We start from the raw sequence: 23,999 nt of genomic DNA, 5'->3' as shown, positions 1-23,999 counted from the left end.
AGCAATGTATACTTTAGCTCAGTGAAATTGTGAACCACGACATTTTCTTTGGCTACGGGTCAGCAATCAATCGTGTCAAAGTGGTTTCAGTAAGATATTTACACGATCCTTACGCGAAGGTAAAATGACATTATTTTGGAACACTCCTCGAATTTACACTAACTTATCTTCAGAAAAAATACCTTATTTACTGTTATACACCAAAACAGCAAAACGGCCCTAAAACGATGTTTAGGTTCAATCAAAATAATCATATTGATAGCAACCAGGTTTATAGAATACATGTACAAAGAGATTTGGGATAGTGTTAGTTTTATAAACTGTGACGTTGTAAGTTTGTCCCTTTTGTTGTCTATTCACATCTTATGTTGAAACTCTCAGTATCTTCTACTATTGTACAATTAAAAAAACCAAAAAAAACCAAAACACTGAGACCAAAATATCTAATACATGTCTTCATAATTTAAAAAGAGCTAACAATTTAATGTTATTCATAATTTCTGTTGACAGTTATTCCAGGATTGCTCACTGCAGACAGGTCGGTTCTTGAAGGGTAGACAACTCTGAGATTTCCCTCCTCATCTGTGACCTTGACCTGTTCCACAGTCAAGGTCTTCTGTCCAGCAGATGGTGACGCCTCATCTATAGGTTCAAAATATCACATACATGTATATTAAAATTTGACAGTTTTTCCCCCTCAGTTTTTTTTTGTACAAAATTGTTTCAAAATGCAACAGATGTCTCTCTCAAATCTGTTTTCTTTAATATTTATACAGCTTTTGAACGGACAGGATTTCATTATTGATTTTCAACTTTCAACTTTTACAGAGTAATATTAACTCTATTCGAGAAGGTTTTTTCTCCAATTACCGGTAATTATGTAAGGTTTCTTTCTATTTACCTGCTGAATCTTTGCCTAGACCCATCTCCAGCATTTTCACCAGGAGTTCATCACAAACCTTCTTGCAGACATCTAGACTAGTAGAACTGGTCACCTCAATCAAGATGGAACTAGTTTCTTTGGATATCTAGGGAAAATGGGAAATTTTAGGGATTTTGGAATTAAAGGTACAAAGTTTACCTAACAAAGTTTAAAATTAAATCAAATTCAAAACCCCTTCATCCTCCAACTTTCTCTTTCTCTACCCCCCCCCCCCCCCAAAAAAAATAAGACTTTAAAATTAGCTTCACTCCACTATGAAAAATCTCTGTCTGTCTCTATCTGTCTCTCTCTCTCTCTCCCCATGGTTAGTTGTTCCCATGGTTGATCTGATATATTTAGTACCTTGGTGTTATTGCTGTTGGTTATGGGTGGGAAAGAAATAACAGTTCCTGCTGAGTCTATTAGGCAGGGGTACTGTGTCTTGTCCTTCAGCAAGTCGAGATATCTATAGAAATAAAACATTTCAGTCTTCATGAAAACTCAGTGGTCTGAAAACAGAAGCCAGCAACAAGGCCATGTTAGTGAAAATAAAATATCAGTATTCTATCAATAGAATTAAATGTTTGATTCTTGAAACTAAAATAAGAAAGAATATCATTGCAATTGTATTTTTCATGCAACACTTTTCATGTTACACTTGACATGTGCTATATAAAATTCATATAAGAAAAGGGGCCAATAAATTTGTTCGGGGGCCACATGTGTCAGGCAGACCACTGGTCCGGCTGGCATATCATTAGGTATTCTTATTCATTAATCTTTAGTTTGAAGCATTTCATCTCGGACTAATGCATCATTTTACACTTTAGTATGTCTTTGATACACTGGTGTGTTTATATGCATTAAATGAACACTTAATTGCAAAGTGTGTGGTAAATCCTTGCATCAACACTGTCCACTGGAAAAACTATATGTATTTAATACAAAGACAGTGTCCAAGTAGTGAATTTATTTAAATTTTACTTGATATTCATCAAAATAGATAATATTATAAAATGTCATATATAAAACAAACAATTTAAATATAAAATTTAAAGTTTTGTGTATTGATATTCTAAAGGTTTGAGAATTATGTTACTGGCACATTGTATTTTTCTCAACAGATCCTCAGCCTGGCTTGATATTTGGACAGAACCCTTCACCGAATCTTAGGACAGTCTTTCTGGATCACAAATCTGTCTGGACACTAAGCCCAATCTTCAGTTGATTGTATCGGTTAAAGCAAAAGTGTTAGTTCAAATATCCAGCCAAGCCAAATCTCTAGCGAGATAGGTATTTTCCCTAAACAGAAGTGATAATTATTTTAATAGTTCCTGCCCGAGTTGGCAGGGTTGAGGCATGGACTTACTTGTGTATCCCTGATACAGCATTCCGTTTCTTCTCCCTGCGTATCTGCTCTGCCTCTTTCATCAGATCGTCCACAAGTGTTTCTCCTGATACCTCCTTTTGTTTGGACAGTGGTACAATCTGAATAGTACAAAAATCACACAAGTGTCTAACTAATCAATGATTTTACTGTTTATGATGCCAAATAAAATCTAAAGGTTCATATTATAAAGTGCTTATCTTATTACAATACAGAATAATTTTTGAGATGCCTACATAACTTAACCTGTAATTATTAGTTCAATTGCTTCCAGCTTGATAAGTACCGGTAATCAAAACTTAAATGCTCGTATGATAGATACAGGTAAATACAATAGACATGAAAGTTAATAACTATTTTTTATTACATTTGATTATCCATTCATCTTCTAATTGCAACTATTGATAAGGGCCTATCATACCATACTTTAAAATTATTACACTACAAATATCACATTATTATCCACTTAAAAGAATGGTTGAAAGAGAGCACCAATGCCTTGCTTCAACTGAGTAAACCATTGAAAGAAAAAAAATTACTTCATGACATTACTTTAATGAAAACATGAAAGCAAAAATAATTTTTTAATACTTTATTATGTACACTTTATCAGTATGACAAAATGTTTTTTGGATCCATTTAAGAGGTCTTTCATGAAAAAAATTGATAGCAGCATATACTGGTAGCTTCTGATCTCTCTAAAAAGCATCATTATTTTGAAGCGTAAAGGCAATATTCAAGGACCTTAACCCATTCATGGTTGATTTATTGGTAATAAATTTGTCTAGCAATCAATACAGGATTATAATGAGAACGAGATTTAAAGTTCATCTGCACCCTAAGTAATTAATCTATACATGCTACATTCCTTCTAGAACCAATATCTTATGCTTTACAATCGTTGTCTATTTAACATAAGCCGATTTTTTAAAAATGTTTTTATAGATGTATGTATACCATAGGCCTGATACCAAGCATTCAATATTTTTCAGTGCAAAACAACCTAAAGGTTTGGGACTGCCTGGTTGTAAGACATTGTTAGTATTTCGATTCTGTCTCAATGTTTTTAACCTCTTATTCTGCTCATTGTTTATCTCCGAGTACTAAATTCTTTATTGAATCAAATGCTTTTGATTAATAAATAAGTTGGTTGCCGCATATTTTTCAAGGACTAGAACAACTGATCAACGTTCAATGTACGTACCATCAGAAGAGGAGGAAATTGGGCATCAAACTTCAATGGACCCTTCACACTGCTCAAATCATGCGTAGCAATGGTTGCCGCTTGTCTTTTATTACAAAGAGTGTCATGAAGCTTGGTCTGCAAAAAAAAAATAAACATTAATAAACAATCATAAAGTATTAACATAAACATAAATGGCAAATAAAGAAAAAGAGAAAAAGTAGCAAATGGTTTTGAAACCTGCAATGTGATGAATTGCTTGAAACTATTGGCCGTTTTCTGTAAGTCTAGATTTTTGACAATACAGCACACAATGTATGGTCTAACAGACAGAACTGCAGGGGTAATTGATACAACCAAGCCATCGTCGTCATCAAAGTGCAAAACATCTATGGAGTCCGTCAAGAATTCGACATCATCATCGTCGGCCTTCTGTCCTTTCTTTTTCTTCTCTTTACTCTTTCCTTTGCCTTTCTTGTCAGGATTCTTTGCTCTCTCTTTCTTCAAATTATTACTTAGGTATTCCATGACAGACTTGGTGGCACATTGCTCGACCAGTTTTCCAAATCTCCGATCCAAGAATTTGTTGCCTTTTAAATTGAGTTCTTTGAGCTTGGGACACTCACTAAGCTCAGCGGGAACTTCTTTTAGTTTATTGTTAGACATATCCAACATATTTAAATGTGGCAATTCCGTTACATTAGGGGACAACGATTCAATTTCATTATTTCCTGCAATAATCTGACTAAGATGAACAAGTTTAGGATTGAATATTCCCTCTGGTAATTCTGTTAAACTGTTGTGAGCAACATTAAATATATGGAGAGATTTCAAGTTCCCAACAGGTGGAAAAGAACTAAGCTTATTCACACTAACATTCAGAGACTCCAGTTCCGAGAGATTACTGATAGATTCTGGCATCTCTTCTATTTGGTTGTTAGATACATCAAAGAACTTTAGCTTTGACAAGGCCTGTATCTCCCCAGGTAATGCCGTAAGTTGGTTGTTGTGCAATACCAAGTTGGTCAAATTTACCAGGTTTCCTAATTTTGGCGACAGTTGTCTTAAACATGTCTTTGATATACTCAGATAATTTAGACAAGTCAATTGATAAAGTTCATCGTCTAATCCATTCTCTTCAATGAATTTACTGGCCGTTTGGCCACTAATCACCAATTCCCGTCTTTTTTCCTCCGCAGCTTTCCGAACTTCCTCCATCTTGAGGTATAGAATAGGGTACTTTTTATATCCTATAACCAGGCACTATAACCAGGATGTGCGCATGCGTGAACCAACTTTCCATCGGGATCGGTAAACGATTGGGAGGAAATTCGAAAGCTATTTGGAGGAACTTCGAACTGATATATGTGCAATTTAAAAATGCGATTTTTATATGAAAAATATGATCAGAAGTGATAAAAATGTTATGTACATTAGATTTTACACCAAAAAATTAAATAAATAATTGAGAGAACAATCAAAATCAATGTTACAGGAAAACAACAGGCACTTAATTAGCATCGGAGGGGGGGGGGGGGGGGGGGTGGAATGGGGGCAGGGATATGGGGACGGGACTGCCCCCCTCCAGCACACGTTTTCTCGCAGCAAATATTTTTCTTGAATTTACTTATAAAAAAGTAAATTAACATACAGTTGCACCCCCCCCCAATGTTTTTGGGACCATGTAAAATTTTAAATGAAAGAGAGGAAATAAACTGTGAAATTGAAGTTAGAGGTACACTTAGCCCTCTACCCCAACGGATTAGGATTTTCAATTATTTAAAAAGTATTTTTGAGTTGGGTTTTTTTTTTCAAGGCAAGATTGGATGAGTCTGCCCTCAACCCACTTTGCTACGATGCTAGGTGCCTGAACAAAATATCATGGTTTCATTACATACATGTATGCTAGTATAAAGACTTTATGTAAACCAATATTATCTCGTGCATTGTTCCATTCACCAGGTTCTACAAACATCTTAGTCCAAAATAAATTAAAAATCCAAGACTTGGAGGGGAAGAAAGAAGAAAATTTTTTTTACTCAGGAGCTATTTTGTTGGGGGGGGGGGGGGTATTAGGGGTGAACAGGTCACTGACCCCTTGTAGATCTACCCATGACCTATCACCAGAGTCTGTGTGCCCATCACCAGGGTCTGTACACCCATAACCAGGGCTAGTATACCCATCACCAGGGTCTCCATACCTATCACCAGGGTCAGAGTACGTATCACCAGAGTCTGTGTGCCCTTCACCAGAGTCTCTACACCCATAACCAGGGCCAGTATACCCATCGCCAGGGTCTTCATACCTATCACCAGGGTCACAGTACGTATCACCAGAGTCTGTGCGCCCATCACCAGGGTCTGTATACCCATAACAGGGCCAGTATACCCATCACCAGGGTAACCATACCTATCACCAGGGTCAGAGTACGTATCGCCAGAGTCTGTGTGCCCATCACCAGAGTCTGTACACCGATAACCAGGGCCAGTATACCCATCACCAGGGTCTCCATACCTATCACCAGGGTCAGAGTACGTGTCACCAGAGTTTGTGTGCCCATCACCAGGGTCTGGATACCCATAACCAGAGCCAGTATACCCATCACCAGGGTAACCATACCTATCACCAAGGTCAGAGTACGTATCACCAGAGTCTGTGTGCCCATCAGCAGAGTCTGTACACCCATAACCAGGGCCAGTATACCCATCACAGGGTCTTCATACCTATCACCAGGGTCAGAGTACGTATCACCAGAGTCTGTGTGCCCATCACCAGGGTCTGTATACCCATAACAGGGCCAGTATACCCATCACCAGGGTCTCCATACCTATCACCAGGGTCAGAGTACGTATCACCAGAGTCTGTGCGCCCTTCACCAGAGTCTGTACACCCATAACCAGGGCCAGTATACCCATCGCCAGGGTCTTCATACCTATCACCAGGGTCACAGTACGTATCACCAGAGTCTGTGCGCCCATCATCAGGGTCTGTATACCCATAACAGGGCCAGTATACCAATCACCAGGGTCTCCATACCTATCACCAGAGTCAGAGTACGTGTCACCAGAGTTTGTGTGCCCATCACCAGGGTCTGGATACCCATATACCCATAACCAGGGTCAGTATACCCATCACCAGGGTCAATGTACCTATCACCAGGGTCAGAGTACGTATCACCAGAGTCTGTGTGCCCATCACCAGGGTCTGTATACCCATAACCATGGCCAGTATACCCATCACCAGGGTCTCCATACCTATCACCAAGGTCAGAGTACGTATCACCAGAGTCTGTGTGCCCATCAGCAGAGTCTGTACACCCATAACCAGGGCCAGTATACCCATCACAGGGTCTTCATACCTATCACCAGGGTCAGAGTTCGTATCACCAGAGTCTGTGTGCCCATCACCAGGGTCTGTATACCCATAACAGGGCCAGTATACCCATCACCAGGGTCTCCATACCTATCACCAGGGTCAGAGTACGTATCACCAGAGTCTGTGTGCCTATCACCAGGGTCTGTATACCCATAACCAGGACCAGTATACCCATCACCAGGGTCTCCATACCTATCACCAGGGTCAGAGTACGTATCACCAGAGTCTGTGTGCCCTTCACCAAAGTCTGTACACCCATCACCAGGGCCAGTATACCCATCACCAGGGTCTTCATACCTATCACCAGGGTCAGAGTACGTATCACCAGAGTCTGTGTGCCCATCACAAGTGTCAGTATACACATAACCAACAATAAAAAATCCAAGACAAGGAGGGGGAGAGGGTGAAATCTATATTATTTCTTTTACTCAGGAGCTATTTTGTTTGGGGGGGGGTATAAGGGGTGAACATGTCACTGACCCCTAATAGATCTATCCATGACCTATCAATCACCAGGGTGTGTATACACATTACCAGGGTCAGTTACACATCACCAGGGTCTCCAGGGTCAGAGTACGCATCACCAGAGTCTGTGTGTCAGTCACCAGAGTCTGTACACCCATAACCAGGGTCAGTATACCCATCACCAGGGACTCCATACGTATCACCAGGGTCAGAGTACGTATCACCAGAGTCTGTGTGCCCATCACCAGAGTCTGTACACCCATAACCAATGTCAGTATACCCATCACCAGGGTCATCATACCAATCACCAGGGTCAGAGTATGTATCACCAGAGTCTGTGTGCCCATCACCAGAGTCTGTAAATCCATAACCAGGGCCAGTATGCCCATCACCAGGGTCTAAATACTTATCACCAGGAATAGTTTACGAATCAATAGGGTCTGTGTGCCCATCATTAGGGTCAGTATATCTATCACAACAGTCAGTGCACTTATCATCAGGGTTTGTACATCCATTACCTTGATCAGTAGACTTTCATTAGGATAACTGTACCTATTACCTATCACCAGAGTTAGTTTACCTAACGGCCGTGTCAGTGTACGCATCCGTGGGTCTGAGGGCCCATCTCCAAGGTCAGTATACCTATCACAAGAGTCAGCACATTTATCACCAGTATATCTATCACATTCTCTATCACCAGGGTCAGTATACCTATCGACAGAGTCAGTGTACGTATCACAAGGGTCTGTAGCCAATCACAGGGGTCAGTATGTATCCATCACCAGAGTCGGTATACACAAAAGTGTAGATATTATAAGGTCAGCATACGTAACACCAGAATCTCAAAATCTATAACCAGGGTAAGTATAACCATCACCTGAGACAGTATACCTATCACAAGGGTCATGAGTGTACGTATCACCAAGGTATGTGTGCTCTTCACCAGGATCAGTATACCTATCACCAGGGTCACTCTACTTATCAACAGGGTCAATATTACCTGACTCAGGTAATGGATATACAAACCCTAATGATAAGTGCACTGACTGTTGTGTTAGGTATACTGAACCTGGTGATGGGCACACAGACCCTATTGATGCGTACACTATCCTGGTGAAAAGCATTAAGACCCTGGTGAAGGGTAAACTGACCTTTGTTATGAATATACAGACCATGGTGATGGGCACACAGACCCTAGTACTACGAACACTGACCCTACTAAAAGGTATAATGACCCAGGTGACATGTTTACAGTTCTGGTGATACGTACTCTGACTCTGGTGATAGGCATTATGACCCTGGTGATAGGTATTGAGACCCTGGTGATGGGTATACTGACTTTGGCTACGGATGTACATACCCTGGTCATGAGCACACAGACTCTGGTGATACATACTCTGACCCTGGTGATAGGTATTGAGACCCTGGTGATGGGTATGCTGACCCTGGTTATGGGTGTACATACCCTGGTGATGGGTATACTGACCCTGGTTATGAGTGTACATACCCTGGTGATGGGTATACTGACCCTGGTTATGGGTGTACAGACTCTGGTGATATGCACTCTGATCCTGGTGATAGATATGAAGACCCTGGTGATGGGTATACTGACCCTGGTTATGGGTGTACATACCCTGGTGATGGGTATACTGACCCTGGTTATGGGTGTACATACCCTGGTGATGGGTATACTGACCCTGATTATGGGTGTTCAGACTCTGGTGATATGCACTCTGATCCTGGTGATAGATATGAAGACCCTGGTGATGGGTATACTGACCCTGGTTATGGGTGTACAGACCCGGGTGATTGGTATACTGACCCTGGTGATGGGTGTACAGACCCCGTTGTTGGGCACACAAACTCTAGTGATGGATATAATGACCCTGGTGATAGGTATTGAGACCCTGGTGATGGGTATACTGGCCCTGGTTATGGGTATACAGACCCTGGTGATAGGCACACAGACTCTGGTGATACGTACTCTGACCCTGGTGATAGATATGGAGACCCTAATGATGGGTATACTGACCCTGGTTATTGGCGTACAGACCCTGGTGATGGGCACACAGACTCTGGTGATACGCACTCTGACCCTGGTGATAGGTATGGAGACCCTCGTGATGGGTATACTAACCCTGGTTATGGGTGTACAAACCCTGGTGATGGGCACACAGACTCTGGTGATACGTTCTCTGACCCTGGTGATAGGTATGGAGACCCTGGTGATGGGTATACTGACCCTGGTTATGGGTGTACAGACCCTGGTGATGGGCACACAAACTCTGGTGATACGTACTCTGACCCTGGTGATAGGTATGGAGACCCTGATGATGGGTATACTGGCCCTGGTTATGGGTGTACAGACTCTGGTGATGGGCACACAGATTCTGGTGATACGTACTCTGACCCTGGTAATAGGTATTGAGACCTTGGTGATGGGTATACTGACTTTGGCTACGGATGTACAGACCCTGGTGATGAGCACACAGACTCTGGTGATACGTACTCTGAACCTGGTGTTAGATATGAAGACCCTGGTGATGGGTATACTGACCCTGGTTATGGGTGTACAGACCCGGGTGATTGGTATACTGACCCTGGTGATGGGTGTACAGACCCCGTTGTTGGGCACACAAACACTAGTGATGGATATAATGACCCTGGTGATAGGTATGGAGACCCTGGTGATGGGTATACTGGCCCTGGTTATGGGTGTACAGACCCTGGTGATAGGCACAGAGACTCTGGTGATACGCACTCTGTCCCTGGTGATAGGTATGGAGACCCTGGTGATGGGTATACTGACCCTGGTTATGGGCGTACAGACCCTGGTGATGGGCACATAGACTCTGGTGATACGTACACTGACCCTGGTGATAGCTATGGAGACCCTGATGATGGGTATACTAACCCTGGTCATGAGTGTACAGACTCTGGTGACTGACACACAGACTCTGGTGATACGTACATTGACCCTGGAGACCCTGGTGATGGGTATACTGACCCTGGTCATGGGTGTACAGACCCTGGTGATAGGCACACAGATTCTGGTGAGACGTACTCTGACCCTGGTGATAGGTATGGAGACCCTGGTGATGGGTATACTGACCCTGGTTATGGGTGTACAGACTCTGGTGATGGGCACACAGACTCTGGTGATACGTACTCTGACCCTGGTGATAGGTATGGAGACCCTGGTGATGGGTATACAGGCCCTGGTTATGGGTGTACAGACTCTGGTGATGGGCACGCTGATTCTGGTGATACGTACTCTGACCCTGGTGATAGGTATGGAGACCCAGGTGATGGGTATACTGGCCCTGATTACGGGTGTACAGACTCTGGTGATGGGCACACAGACTCTGGTGATACGTACTCTGACCCTGGTGATAGGTATGGAGACCCTGGTGATGGGCATACTGGCCCTGATTATGAGTATACAGACCCTGATTATGGGCACACAGACTCTGGTGATACGTACTCTGACCCTGGTGATAGGTATGGAGACCCTGGTGATGGGCATACTGGCCCTGATTATGAGTATACAGACCCTGGTGATGGGCACACAAAGTCTGGTGATACGTACTCTGACCCTGGTGATAGGTATGGAGACCCTGGTGATGGGTATACTGACCCTGGTTATGGGTGTACAGACTCTGGTGATGGGCACACAGACTCTGGTGATACGTACTCTGACCCTGGTGATAGGTATGGAGACCCTGGTGATGGGTATACTGACCCTGGTTATTGGTGTACAGACTCTGGTGATGGGTACACAGATTCTGGTGAGACGTACTCTGACCCTGGTGATAGGTATGGATACCCTGGTGATGGGTATACTGGCCCTGGTTATGGGTGTACAGACTCTGGTGATGGGCACACAGATTCTGGTGAGACGTACTCTGACCCTGGTGATAGGTATGGAGACCCTGGTGATGGGTATACTGGCCCTGGTTATGGGTAAACAGACAATGGTGATGGGCACACAAACTCTGATGATACGTACTCTGACCCTGGTGATAGGTATGAAGACCCTGGTGATGGGTATACTGGCCCTGGTTATGGGTGTACAGACTCTGGTGATGGGCACACAGACTCTGGTGATACGTACTCTGACCCTGGAGACCATGGTGATGGGTATACTGACCCTGGTTATGTGTATACAGACTCTGGTGATAGGTCATGGGTAGATCTACAAGGGGTCAGTGACCTGTTCACCCCTAATACCCCCCCCCCCAACAAAATAGCTCCTGGGTAAAAAAAAAAAGGAAAATAGATTTCTCCTTTCTTCCCCTCCTAGTCTTGGATTTTTTTATTTATTTTGGACTAAGGTGTTTGTAGAACCTGGTGAATGGAACAATGCACGAGATAATATTGGTTTACATAAAGTCTTTATACTGGCATACATGTATGTAATGAAACCATGATATTTTGTTCAGGCACCTAGCATCGTAGCAAATACGTGGGCTGAGGGCAGACTCATCCAATCTTGCCTTGAAAAAAACACCAACTCAAAAATACTTTTTAAATAATTGAAAATCCTAATCCGTGGGGGTAGGGGGCTAAGTGTACCTTTAACTTCAATTTCACAGTTTATTTCCTCTCTTTCATTTCAAATTTTACATGGTCCCAAAAACATTGGGGGGGGGGGGGGTGCAACTGTATGTTAATTTACTTTTTTATAAGTAAATTCAAGAAAAATGTTTGCTGCGAGAAAACGTGTGCTGGAGGGGGGCAGTCCCGTCCCCCTGTCCCTGCCCCCATTCCACCCCCCCCCCTCCGATGCTAAGTGCCTGTTGTTTTCCTGTAACATTGATTTTGATTGTTCTCTCAATTATTTATTTAATTTTTTGGTGTAAAATCTAATGTACATAACATTTTTATCACTTCTGATCATATTTTTCATATAAAAATCGCATTTTTAAATTGCACATATATCAGTTCGAAGTTCCTCCAAATAGCTTTCGAATTTCCTCCCAATCGTTTACCGATCCCGATGGAAAGTTGGTTCACGCATGCGCACGTCCTGGTTATAGTGCCTGGTTATAGGATATAAAAAGTACCCTATTCTATACCTCCCATCTTCGATCTTGTTTTTTAACTTGTTAGCTTGTACGTATAAATCGAAAGTAGGCATGGTCGAAAGAGAGATAAGTCGTTCACGATTTCAATCATTAATTTTTTTTAACATTTTCTGGGGAAAATTCGCGAAAATAAAATCATTTTTTAGAATGCAGTTGTTTATACATCACTTTTTAACTGGCACGTAGAAAATGCCCTCTTTAAAATCGTAAAATGGTTGCTGGCTGCAATATAAAATAGCTATTACCTTCTTCTCTCTCTCCGGAAAACGTAATATTACTGAAAAATTTGGAGAGGTCGGCATATATACATGCACATTATACTAGCATAATACATCATTTACTCATATTTAGACGCAGGGCACAATTTATATACATTCATTTTTACAAATTAATGTATAAGGTTTACTATACCAATCAGTCGTGGTATAAAAATGTAAATTAAGCGCTATAATAGTGTATAAAATGCTTTCTTTGATAATTCATTCGGGATATAAAGGTGGCGATCATTGCAGAAAAAATACATAACCCACGTTAGCGGGTTATGTAAAGCTCTTTTTCTGCAGTAATCGCTACTTTCATAACCCGCATGAATCATCATAGGAAGCATATTAACATTTTTCTTTTAACTAACGAACAAATTGATTATGAAAAGTCAGTAAAATTCACTAAATTAATATAAATAAGTACGTTAGCTAGGTAAAAGAAACAGTCAAATCGTCTCATGTGAGACTTTGAGTCCGACATCATCATGATTATTTCGTGCAGTCCGTAATTTTTCTTAGGTCTATGTAGGTTTCGAACAATCAATAAAAAGGGGGTGTAGAATTCAGTCCTGACAGTTTCAGCCGCTGTAGATTTCGACCAATCGATAAACGGGGCGTGTAGAATTCAGTCTGGCTGTTTCTATAGAGCTATGAATGAACTATAAGTTTCCGTAAGAAATAGAGGAAATAATACTTGATAGATGTAAATATATTTATTTGCACATTTTAAGCAAAAGCTGCCAGAGCCAAAACATCTGATTAAATTCGTCCTACCTTTCCGCCATGACGTTAAATTATAGTTAAACCGCGTTCCTGGGCACTCCATTCCGGATAGTTATTCCCATCAAAACTAAAATCGCATCATATTGTTCCATTCCATTTATTCACCTTTTTGTATTAACCAAAGATGTCCGATCCCAGGTATCTGCTCGCGATGCACGATGAACTCGTCCTACACTTTTTGCCAACACGCTAAATAAAACACAAATTAACAGTCAACCTGCGTTCTTGGTTTACACCGTTCTGTCTTTGCACATTCAAGTAAAATACAATGTATTCATATCTTTTATGATTTTTTTTCAATACCATTCATTAACTTGAACACAATATAAAGCCAAATACAGATTACATTTTTTTAAATTCTTAAAAGAAAATTTAATATTTTAAACGATGTGTTTTTTCAGTTGTACGATAGACGAGCGTTGTAATTGTGCTTTAATGACTTTATAACATAAAAATTAAAATCGTATGCCTTTGAAATTTTATACACAAATTAAATGCTTTCCTTGGGGTTACTGTATTTAATTTTTTAACACTGCTATCTATATTTGTAAAACTCCAAAAACATAGCAAAAATTGCTGCATTTCGATGGTTTGAGATGGTATCCACTAAAAACAAGACGATAGAATTTAGTATTTCTTACAGATAAGGTAGAAAATGATATTACCAATCACATGTTGCAATTTCAAGAAAATCGCTATTGTATTTTTTAGAATTTGCTTCGAAGTGCGAAAAAAACAACTTTAAGATATTCCTTTAGCAAATGTACCTGTATTTTGAGATGGCCCCATTAAATGAACCAGATGGTAGACTTTCTTGAAACTTCGCAAATATTAAACTAGTGGGTATTGGGTTTTTTTTATACAAAAAAAACACGTCTCCCCTTCTCCCCGAGGATTGTAATATGGGACAAAGAACTATATATGATAAGAGTTAAATTTGGCCCCCATAATTCACCATTTTTAAAAGTGTTTCGGTTACAATAAAATGTAATGCTCTAATTCAGAAGAGTTCATATAAAATATATTTTTCACATATTTGTTTGATTTATTTGCACTCACTTGCAGTATATGACGTCAGAAGTGACGCTATTTCAAAAATTCAATCAAAATCAGTCGAAATTGACATTTTTCTCATCTTTTTACGAAAGGGAAATATAGAGCGCATGCTTAAACCAGGACAAATTTTTTGTCACTTATTAGGCTTGGCTAGATACATCTCTGATTAAAATATTTTGTTGGTTCAAGCATGCGCTCTATGTTTCCTGAAAGAAAAACTTCTTGAAAACAAGATTTTTTATGCTAAAATGCAAAAATGGCGGGGAAAGGCTGTCTTTACAATGCCGTATTTCTAAATTGTGGGCACTTGAATCAAAATGAACATTAAGTTAAAACATCACATATACATCTGTACAAAGAAAACAAAGAATTACAGTAAAATAATGATATTCCTTCTAGGGGGCCATTTTAGGCCCATACCATATATAGTCCTTGAATAAATGAAAGAGAATGATGTCAGCTATATGTTATTAATATATCAACCATATATGATACAAGTCATTATTGTAAGGAATATTTTCATGATAATTGACCCCAAGATCCAAATAGGTCAAGGTAAAAAAGTTGGGTTTGTTCACTTTTTCGCTAGATCATCAAACTATGTTTTAAGTTAAAAGATTCTCTGTCAAAGAATTTTAAGTTAAAAGTTCTCTGTCAAAGAATTTTAAGTTAAAAGTTTCTCTGTCAAAGAATTTTAAAGCTATGGTCTGGAAAAAATGAATATTTTTTTAAATTTGGCCATGAGTCAGGAAAAGGGTCAAGGTAAAAAAAATTAACAACAGTATGTCTCACGGTATTTTTGTTCTTTGTGTACAGTTTGAAGTCCTTCTGTCTAAGTATATCTAAATAAAGACGAGACTGTTTTTTCTAATTTGACCTTGATACGGAAGCGTATTAGTGCCACATATACACTTCACATTTTTTTATTTTCTACACTTTAAAGTGTAAATTTTACACTTTAATCTGTAAATTTTACACTTTAATCTGTAAAATTCACACATTAAAGTGTAAAATTTACACTTTAATCTGTAAATTTTACACTTTAATCTGTAAAATTCACACTTTAATCTGTAAAATTCACACTTTAAAGTGTAAAATCCACACTTTAATCTGTAAAATTCACACTTTAAAGTGTAAAATTCACACTTGAAAGTGTAAAATTCACACTTTAATCTGTAAATTTTACACTTTAATCTGTAAAATTCACAATTTATTCTGTAAAATTTACACTTTAATCTGAAAATTTTACGCTTAAAATCTGTAAAATTCACACTTTAAAGTGTAAAATTCACACTTTAATCTGTAAATTTAACACTTTAATCTGTAAATTTTACAGATTAAAGTGTAAAATTCACACTTTAATCTGTAAAATTCACACTTTAATCTGTAAATTTTACACTTTAATCTGTAAAATTCACACTTGAAAGTGTAAAATTCACACTTTAATCTGTAAATTTTACACTTTAATCTGTAAAATTCACAATTTATTCTGTAAAATTTACACTTTAATCTGTAAAATTCACACTTTAATCTGTTAAATTCACACTTTAATCTGTAAAATTCACATTTTAATCTGTAAATTTTACACTTTAATCTGTAAAATTCACACTTTAAAGTGTAAAATTCACACTTTAATCTGTAAATTTTACACTTTAATCTGTAAAATTCACACTTTAAAGTGTAAAATTCACACTTTAATCTGTAAATTTTACACTTTAATCTGTAAAATTCACACTTTAAAGTGTAAAATTCACACTTTAATGTGTATAATTCACACTTTAATCTGTAAATTTTACACTTCAATCTGTAAATTTTACACTTTAAAGTGTAAAATTCACACTTTTAAGTGTAAAATTTACACACTATCTTGTAAAATTGGCTCATATATACACATACATTGGAGAGTATTTATCATTTCCAATGGTTTGATCGAAGCATTATGGACTGAAATATTTTAATTAGCAAATATTTCAAACTTTGTCTTTAATACAGTGACATCATTACACAGTGATATTTTAAAAAACCGTGGATTTTTCAAATAGATATCAGTGGTTTTATGCCTCGGCTTTCTTCCACACTTTTTAATGATGATTTTACAATAAAAATAACAAAAAGTGTTGAATTACTGATCATTCAAAGAATATACATTATGTATCATTCTATCTAAACCTCGATTTAGCATATGTACGTTCAGTACTTTGAGTTGTGTACGTACTACAAAAACTTGAATAAATAAAATTGTACTGTATACAAATGAATAAAATTGATGCTTTAAACTAGTAAAAGTCTTGTATACATTTAGCAGGCTTGAAGACTGTGTATTTGCATAAAAGTGAACAAAAAGTCAAAACCCCAAAACATTGTTACAGATAATTCTACATTTTATGTTGCGGCCACCATATAAATATAATTATGTGGTGGCCGGCTGGCCGTCAGATAAATTAGTGGTGATCGCTATTTTTAGTCCATTGAATTATCACTTTTTTCAGTTTTTGCGAAACTTTTAATCTGATTGAAAAAGACGAGGGAAACAGCTTGCATTATAAAAAGCCCTTAGCGTTGAACATTTTTTTGGGCCATGTGACACTGATACATTTTGTCTAAGAGAATTAAATTATAACTGTTTCAGTTTTTGAAAAATTGAATACTGTTAATGAGAACTCATTTCTCGATTGCAATGTTTATTATTAAAGCAAGATCAAAGAAATGTTGGACATTTAATTATAACAACCATGTAGTGTTGACATAGTATTTTACAGATTAATGTGTGATTTTTACAGATATATGTGTAAAATTTACAGATTAAGGTGTGAAATTTACAGATTAAAGTGTAAAATTTACAGAATAAAGTGTGAATTTTACACTTTAAAGTGTGAATTTTACACTTTAAAGTGTGATTTTTACAGATTAAAGTGTTAAATTTACAGATTAAAGTGTGAATTTTACACTTTAAAGTGTGATTTTTACAGATTAAAGTGTAAAATTTACAGATTAAAGTGTTAAATTTACAGATTAAAGTGTGAATTTTACACTTTATGGTGTGATTTTTACAGATTAAAGTGTAAAATTTACAGATTAAAGTGTGAATTTTACACTTTAAAGTGTCAATTTTACAGATTAAAGTGTAAATCTTACAGATTAAAGTGTGAATTTTACAGATTAAAGTGTAAAATTTACAGATTAAAGTGTGAATTTTACAGATTAAAGTGTGAATTTTACAGATTAAAGTGTGAATTTTACACTTTAAAGTGTGAATTTTACAGATTAATGTGTGAATTTTACAGATTAAAGTGTAAAATTTACAGATTAAAGTGTAAATTTTACAGATTAAAGTGTAAAATTTACAGATTAAAGTGTAAATTTTACAGATTAAAGTGTGAATATTACACTTTAAAGTGTAAATTTTACAGATTAAAGTGTAAATTTTACAGATTAAAGTGTAAAATTTACACTTTAAAGTGTAGAAAATAAAAAAATGTGAAGTGTATATGTGGCACTAATACGCTTCCGTACCTTGAAAAGAATATTAGGCCTAGGTTAAAAATTTTGGTAAGTTCAATCTAGGTTACTTACAATCTATCTGTGTTACAAGTTTAAAGTCTGTATGTTTAAGGAATCTCATGTTATGATTCGTACAATATTTTAATGCCCTCCTTCCAAGAAAGGAGGGCATATTGCTTTGCTGCTGTCTGTCGGTCGGTCGGTCCACCAACAGTTTCCGCTCAATTTCTTCGCAGAGGATGAACATATTGTAATAGCGAGCGCAGCTCGCCGGCGCGAAGCGAGCTCTACCGGCAAGGCGTGTGTGAATAGAAAATTCGGACTAGTTGCACATTCATTCAACGGATTTTTTTGGCGTCAGTAAATCGGACCAGTAATGCCTTGTTTTAATCGTCCCAGTAATTCCCTGTAAATATGGTTTCCCATTTCACACTCTCACGAGAACAAGATAAAAGACTATGTACATCATGCATTGTAAATAAAATAATTCCATTACATAAGACTAACAGAGTTGTCGTTCCTTCGAGTGACGTCACAATGGATTTTTTGCACATTGATCCCACAGAATTTTTCAGAGTCAGTAAATTTCGACCCACAATGCAATTTATCAATGTCGGACGATCTCACTAGACTTGATTCCTTCTCGCGAGAATCAAAGTAAAACATTAGAGAAACAGATCAATTGTGTAATTTCATGAATATCATGCTTTTTAAGTAAACAAAACAGTATATTTCACTTAGTTTTTTTTCCAGGGTTTTTCAAAGAGACAGATGACACTTGACCGACGTCAACTTTGATGTCACAATAAGGGGAAATTACTCTAAGTAGTTATTGTAAATCTGCTGGAACATAAATACCAAAATCTTCTCAAAATCTTGCAAAGCTAAAGAATTGGGACATCTTTTTTTTTTTAATAGGAAACAGTTGTAACTTGCTCTCATTTGGATGAATGCTCACATTTATTTTATTCACTATATATTTACAGTAATTAATTTCCAGGAACGTTTTTTAAAAGGGGGCGCGGCAGCATCATTCAAAAAATATTTACAAGTAAAATGAAATTCTAATCCGGGTGAGGAATGATGAGTGCGTAGTATGCATTTAGCTCTTTAACTGCTCAATGGTATCTTTATTTTCACATTTATTACATCCTCCCGGGGGGGGGGGGGGTCCAAAACCGATATGATCAGCAATTATTTTTTTTAATACGTAAATTATATTTTTTTTAAAACGGGGGGGGGGGGGGGGGCTCTATGATAAGTCAATTTTTTATATGTAAGTTTAAGAAAAATGTCTGCTGCAAGAAAAGAGGAAATAAACTGCAATAAACATTATGTTAAAATCGTTATTATTCAACAACATTGTAAAAACTGAGATAAATTCTATTTAAATAAATAAACAATCTTATAAATTATGAATTATGAAAATTTACAAGAAAAAATAGGCATGTTTATATTTTATTTTGCATTCAAATTCATTTACGTTACGTTGATACTTTTATTTTTATTGATGTATCATAATTCATTATTTGATCAAATGCTGCGCTCGCCCCAACGGTCGCACCGTAAAACATATTAATATTTAATATACAGGTTTATCATGATAATATCTAGGTCAAGTTCGATATTGGGTACGATCGAGCAATTTTCGACAGAGTTATGGCCCTTGGACGTAGAAAAATTCCAGTTATTTGCAGTTTCCGCTCACTTTCTTTGCAGAGAATAAAAATATTGAAATTAAATTTGGTATACAGGTTTATCATGATAATATCTAGGTCAAGTTCGATATTGGGTACGATCGAGCAATTTTCGGCAGAGTTATGCCTCTTGGACATAGAAACATTCCAGTTACATGTAATTGCAGTTTCTGCTCATTTTCTTCGCAGACATATGGATATGAAATTTGATATACAGATTTATCTAATAATATCTACGTCAAATTTGATTTTGGGTATGATAGAGTAATTTTCGACAGAGTTATGGCCCTTGAACTTAGGGTATTTAAGTTACGACCCAGAGAAAATTTTATCATTTTTTCTAAATGTTACCTTGATTAAAAAAAAGGTCAAGATCAAATATTAATCAATAGTACATCACAATGTACTTTTATTGTTTTTTGTTTAAAGTTTGAAGTTCTTCCGTAAAATATGTTCAAGAGATGAACAACAAAGTTTATTCTAATTTGACCTTGAAATAAAATTTTTGGTCAAGGTCCAAAATTTGGTAGAATTCAGATAGGTTATATACCATCTATCTACGATACAAGTTAAAAGTCTGTATATTGAAGGAGTCTTGTGTTATGGTCCGGACAATATTTTTTTTTATAAAACGCTTGACCTTGAAGAACAAAATAGGTCAATGTTAAAAGCTTTGGTTGCGTGCACTCCTTCTCAATACCATCTACATGTACCTATGTTATAAGTTTGAAGTCTTAATGTCAATGGGTATTTAAGGTAATGATCCATACCACGCGAAATAACGCTGCCTAACGGTATTCATGCGTCACGTTATTAAGTCAGTCCGTGCCAAACGCCTACAGTAATGGCAGACGTCACCCACCGTGACAAAAACGATAAACTCATTTCTAAGGAAAAGGCCAAGAAACTTCAAGACTTTCATAAATTTTATTCATTTAAGGTTAATAATCAGGAAAAAGAAGAAATAACTGATCACAGTTATTCAAATTACGTAGATAAATTAGAAAACGAAGAGGAAATTCATGAGGACTTTCTGGTGGCCAACTAGGAAACAAAAAAAACCACGACAATAATGAATGCACATTGGGCCGTCGTGTCGTTGAAATTCAGCATATGGCTGACCAAATGGTATGTCAACAGTCTGGAACACTGCTTCATATCCGAGACATAATTTCCAAAAAACTGTATGGATTGGCAAGCGTGTTTACACTATTGTGCCGTTTTTGCAACACCACCAGAAAAATTACAAGTGGAAAGAGAGATGGCTGTGGAGGATTCGAGATCAACTAAAAAGTTACGATAAGTATGCCAACCTAGTACAAAAAAGGGTGCTTAGCCTAAAGGTCACAAAGTACACGATATTGTATATTTATAACTTACCCTCTCAAGACTAACCCTTTTTAATTATCCCATAATATATATTTTCCGTTATCTGTAGTAGGGGTTAGCCTACAGATTATTTTGTCCTTGGGCACATCCGTATCCAGGCTGTTTGACGGTGATGAGTACACAAAAACTCATTGAATTAGAATATTGCCACTCTTCTTACATATTTTCCGCCAAGTCGATTCCCCACATGACCCACACAGAATAATGAAAATATTAAAGCTTTATACTTCACTCTATTTGAAAGAAATTAGACAAAGAAGAATAAGAAAATCGACAAAAACAATATGTCTCCCCTTTCAAAGGGGGAGACATAACTAGAGTTGGTGCAAGTTAAAACATTTTGGATCCGGGTCACTCTTTTGTACATGTTCCATGTTGACAGGAATATAAATGTCATCCCTCATAGAAACTTGAACAGCTTTTAGTTGATTCTTGGTGACTGCACTTACTTCCACGGATGTTTTTATCCATCTTTTTCTAAGGGGTATCTTCAGTGCGTTTTATACATTCTTTATTTACATAGTCGACAATTTCATTGTTCTAGACAATCAAAGTTGGAACATTGACAGTCTTTGGGGTTTGGACATCGAGATAATGCAACTGCACTTCTTTGCTTTATCCTGGACGGTATCTATACTTATAAACTAAAACATGTTGCCAATTAACAACAAAATGCCTGCAACAGAGTAACTGCTTACACATTTGGCATTTCAACACGTGTGAGATGATGCCCGTACACTATAATTAAATTTTACCTGATGAATATTAATTGTGAATTCAATTAAAACCTACTATCATTTTCGATAAACCAGCCCGAATTAGCAAAAATGAAAGAAAGGTAGTGGACACGCTTTGGCGGACCCAGGTGATTGGGAGTTTGCTTCAAAATCAAATGCAGCCCAATTAGAGAAAACTTCATTGGTATAGCATTACTAGTATCTATGATACGCTCATGTACAGGAATTAAACCAAGGTTAGACCGTTCTTTAAAAATGTATCTTGATATTCCAATAGCAAGTCAAGAAATCTGAGAAGTCTGATCTAAATCAGTCCTTCAATAAATTGTCATGCATTTCTGCTAAATGTTCAGGTATTTATTAATAACGTTTTCTCTGCTTACTTCTTCAGCAGTACATTTGACTAACATGACGGACATGTCATTCTGTCCATCGTCATTGAGAACAGTTTCACAGAGGAATTTATTTCGTCACAAGTCGAGTTAAGTTTTCGTAAAAATATTGATCCAGTTTTGGCTGTATCCACGAAAGTGTTTGCATTAATAACTCATATCTCGAACGAAAATTCATTGGTTCTGTAATAAAATCCATAGGTTCTGAGGATAACATCCACTCTCTCTACAAAGGTTTCCATGATTTTTTTTTACAATAGGAATAGTATAGTCATCTGCAGCTGTAACTCATTTGCATTTATTATTTTACTCCACTTGAATAAAGGATTTATCTACTCACTGACCGGCCAAACAAAGATCAACAACATTTCAGAACTCCATTTCATATGTCCAGATCCCAGCCCAACAATAAGACTGGAACGGATCTCAGCAGTTTACCTAAAGATAATGTAAGAAATTTTGAAACATGTGATGGAATCAAAGTCAAAGTCGATAATGTCTCTGTTGCTTTTACAAATGACACGGGTGCTTCAAGAACTTTCATGTCAAATATATTCTATAAACAAAACAAGAATTGAACTAAAGTTGGAGATACCTTTGGTGTTTTAAATGCTTGTGGCATGAATTTGAAGCAGAATTTACTTTCAATTATCATTATACTGTTGCTAAAATAGACAGCAATTGTCTTTTGGGGGTGGATGTTTAACAAAACAAACAAATAGATTTTTAAACTACAAGGTGTAGATATACTCTGTATTCAAGTGGAGTCCAATATGGTGATATATTCAACTTGGAATATTGGATTCTCTCATCATTTAGACCTTCAAAGAATTTTCTGAGTAGATTTTCTCTTTTTGTGTTTTCATCTCGACTAGGGTATGCTTTTGCATACATTTTCTTCAGTTCTGCTGCATATACTTCTAAAGGCTCATTAGGGTTTTGTCTTCTGTTACTAAACTTAGCTTCTATGAGACTTTTTAATTGCTACTTCTCTGTATCTGTTGTCTGGTTAAATAATCTTTTTGTAGTCGGATTTATTATCCTTAGTGAGCTGCTCAATGACAAATTATCCTGCCCCGTCTTGCATTCTGGGTAATAGTTTATCAAATCTCTTATTATCTGACTAGTTTCATTTGTCTGCTACTTCTTCAAATCTTCCTTTCCATACAATCCATTTTTCTTTTTCCTGAACATTAAATGTAAGCAACTTTTGAGTATATTTTCTTTGAAGTTCCATTATGCGTTACTAACTAGAAGTAGCTAGATATACTTTCTTCATCAGCAGAGGGTAAGATGCCGATACTGCTCGAGTCATTAGTGAGTGGGGATCTGTCTCTTTGTGTCTTGCGCGTTTCTCATTTTTTTGTGTAGCTTTGCTCTTCTATTGCATTTTTGTCTAACCTGAGGTTTTGGCAGGATGGCATCTGTCTGACTGTTTTTAAAGATTTTTTGACTGTACAAACATGTTTGATTGAATTGTGTTCAAAACTCTCTTCATATCTTCTAATACTGTACTTAAGTTTTCGTTTACTAAATGTAGACTGGAATTCGGATACAAAAATGTAGCTTTGCAGTCTGATTATTGTGACATCTCCAGATCCCCTCATGTCATCATTAGCAGAGTTATAACGGAAATCATTGATTGGAAGTGAGTATCTTCCCTATCTAACAGTATCTATCTGTCCGTTACACCCGTTGGATGTTCTATCTTGCTCACTCATAGTAAGTGATGTTGCATTTTCTGTGTTTTGAGTGTTCAAT

General features: G+C 37.3%; 1 protein-coding gene across 1 annotated transcript; it reads right to left on the bottom strand.

Annotated features, from left to right (window-relative positions):
- Nucleotides 1-255: 255 nt before the first annotated feature.
- Nucleotides 256-4,918, bottom strand: LOC105325255 (leucine-rich repeat-containing protein 47). The gene is made up of 6 exons (XM_011424731.4): nucleotides 3,733-4,918; nucleotides 3,514-3,630; nucleotides 2,292-2,410; nucleotides 1,286-1,388; nucleotides 902-1,028; nucleotides 256-642 (listed from the first exon to the last, which is right to left on the bottom strand). Exons 1-6 carry the CDS (start codon nucleotides 4,708-4,710, stop codon nucleotides 488-490), a joined length of 1,599 nt encoding a protein of 532 aa, XP_011423033.3. The 5' UTR covers nucleotides 4,711-4,918; the 3' UTR covers nucleotides 256-487.
- Nucleotides 4,919-23,999: the final 19,081 nt, after the last annotated feature.

This window comes from Magallana gigas, chromosome 3, assembly GCF_963853765.1.
Source record: "Magallana gigas chromosome 3, xbMagGiga1.1, whole genome shotgun sequence".
In the NCBI taxonomy this organism is placed as follows: Eukaryota; Metazoa; Mollusca; class Bivalvia; order Ostreida; family Ostreidae; genus Magallana; species Magallana gigas.
This window is presented reverse-complemented; position numbering and strand designations above follow the sequence as displayed.

What these genes read in the sequence shown, in the direction of transcription:
- LOC105325255 (XM_011424731.4), bottom strand. Translation starts at nt 4,710, where the DNA reads ATGGAGGAAGTTCGGAAAGCTGCGGAGGAAAAAAGACGGGAATTGGTG. An exon ending in AATTTCCTCCTCTTCTGATG is followed by an intron (nt 2,411 to 3,513) that starts GTACGTACATTG and finishes TGTACTATTCAG; the next exon opens with ATTGTACCACTGTCCAAACA. An exon ending in GCTGTATCAGGGATACACAA is followed by an intron (nt 1,389 to 2,291) that starts GTAAGTCCATGC and finishes TTATTTCTATAG; the next exon opens with ATATCTCGACTTGCTGAAGG.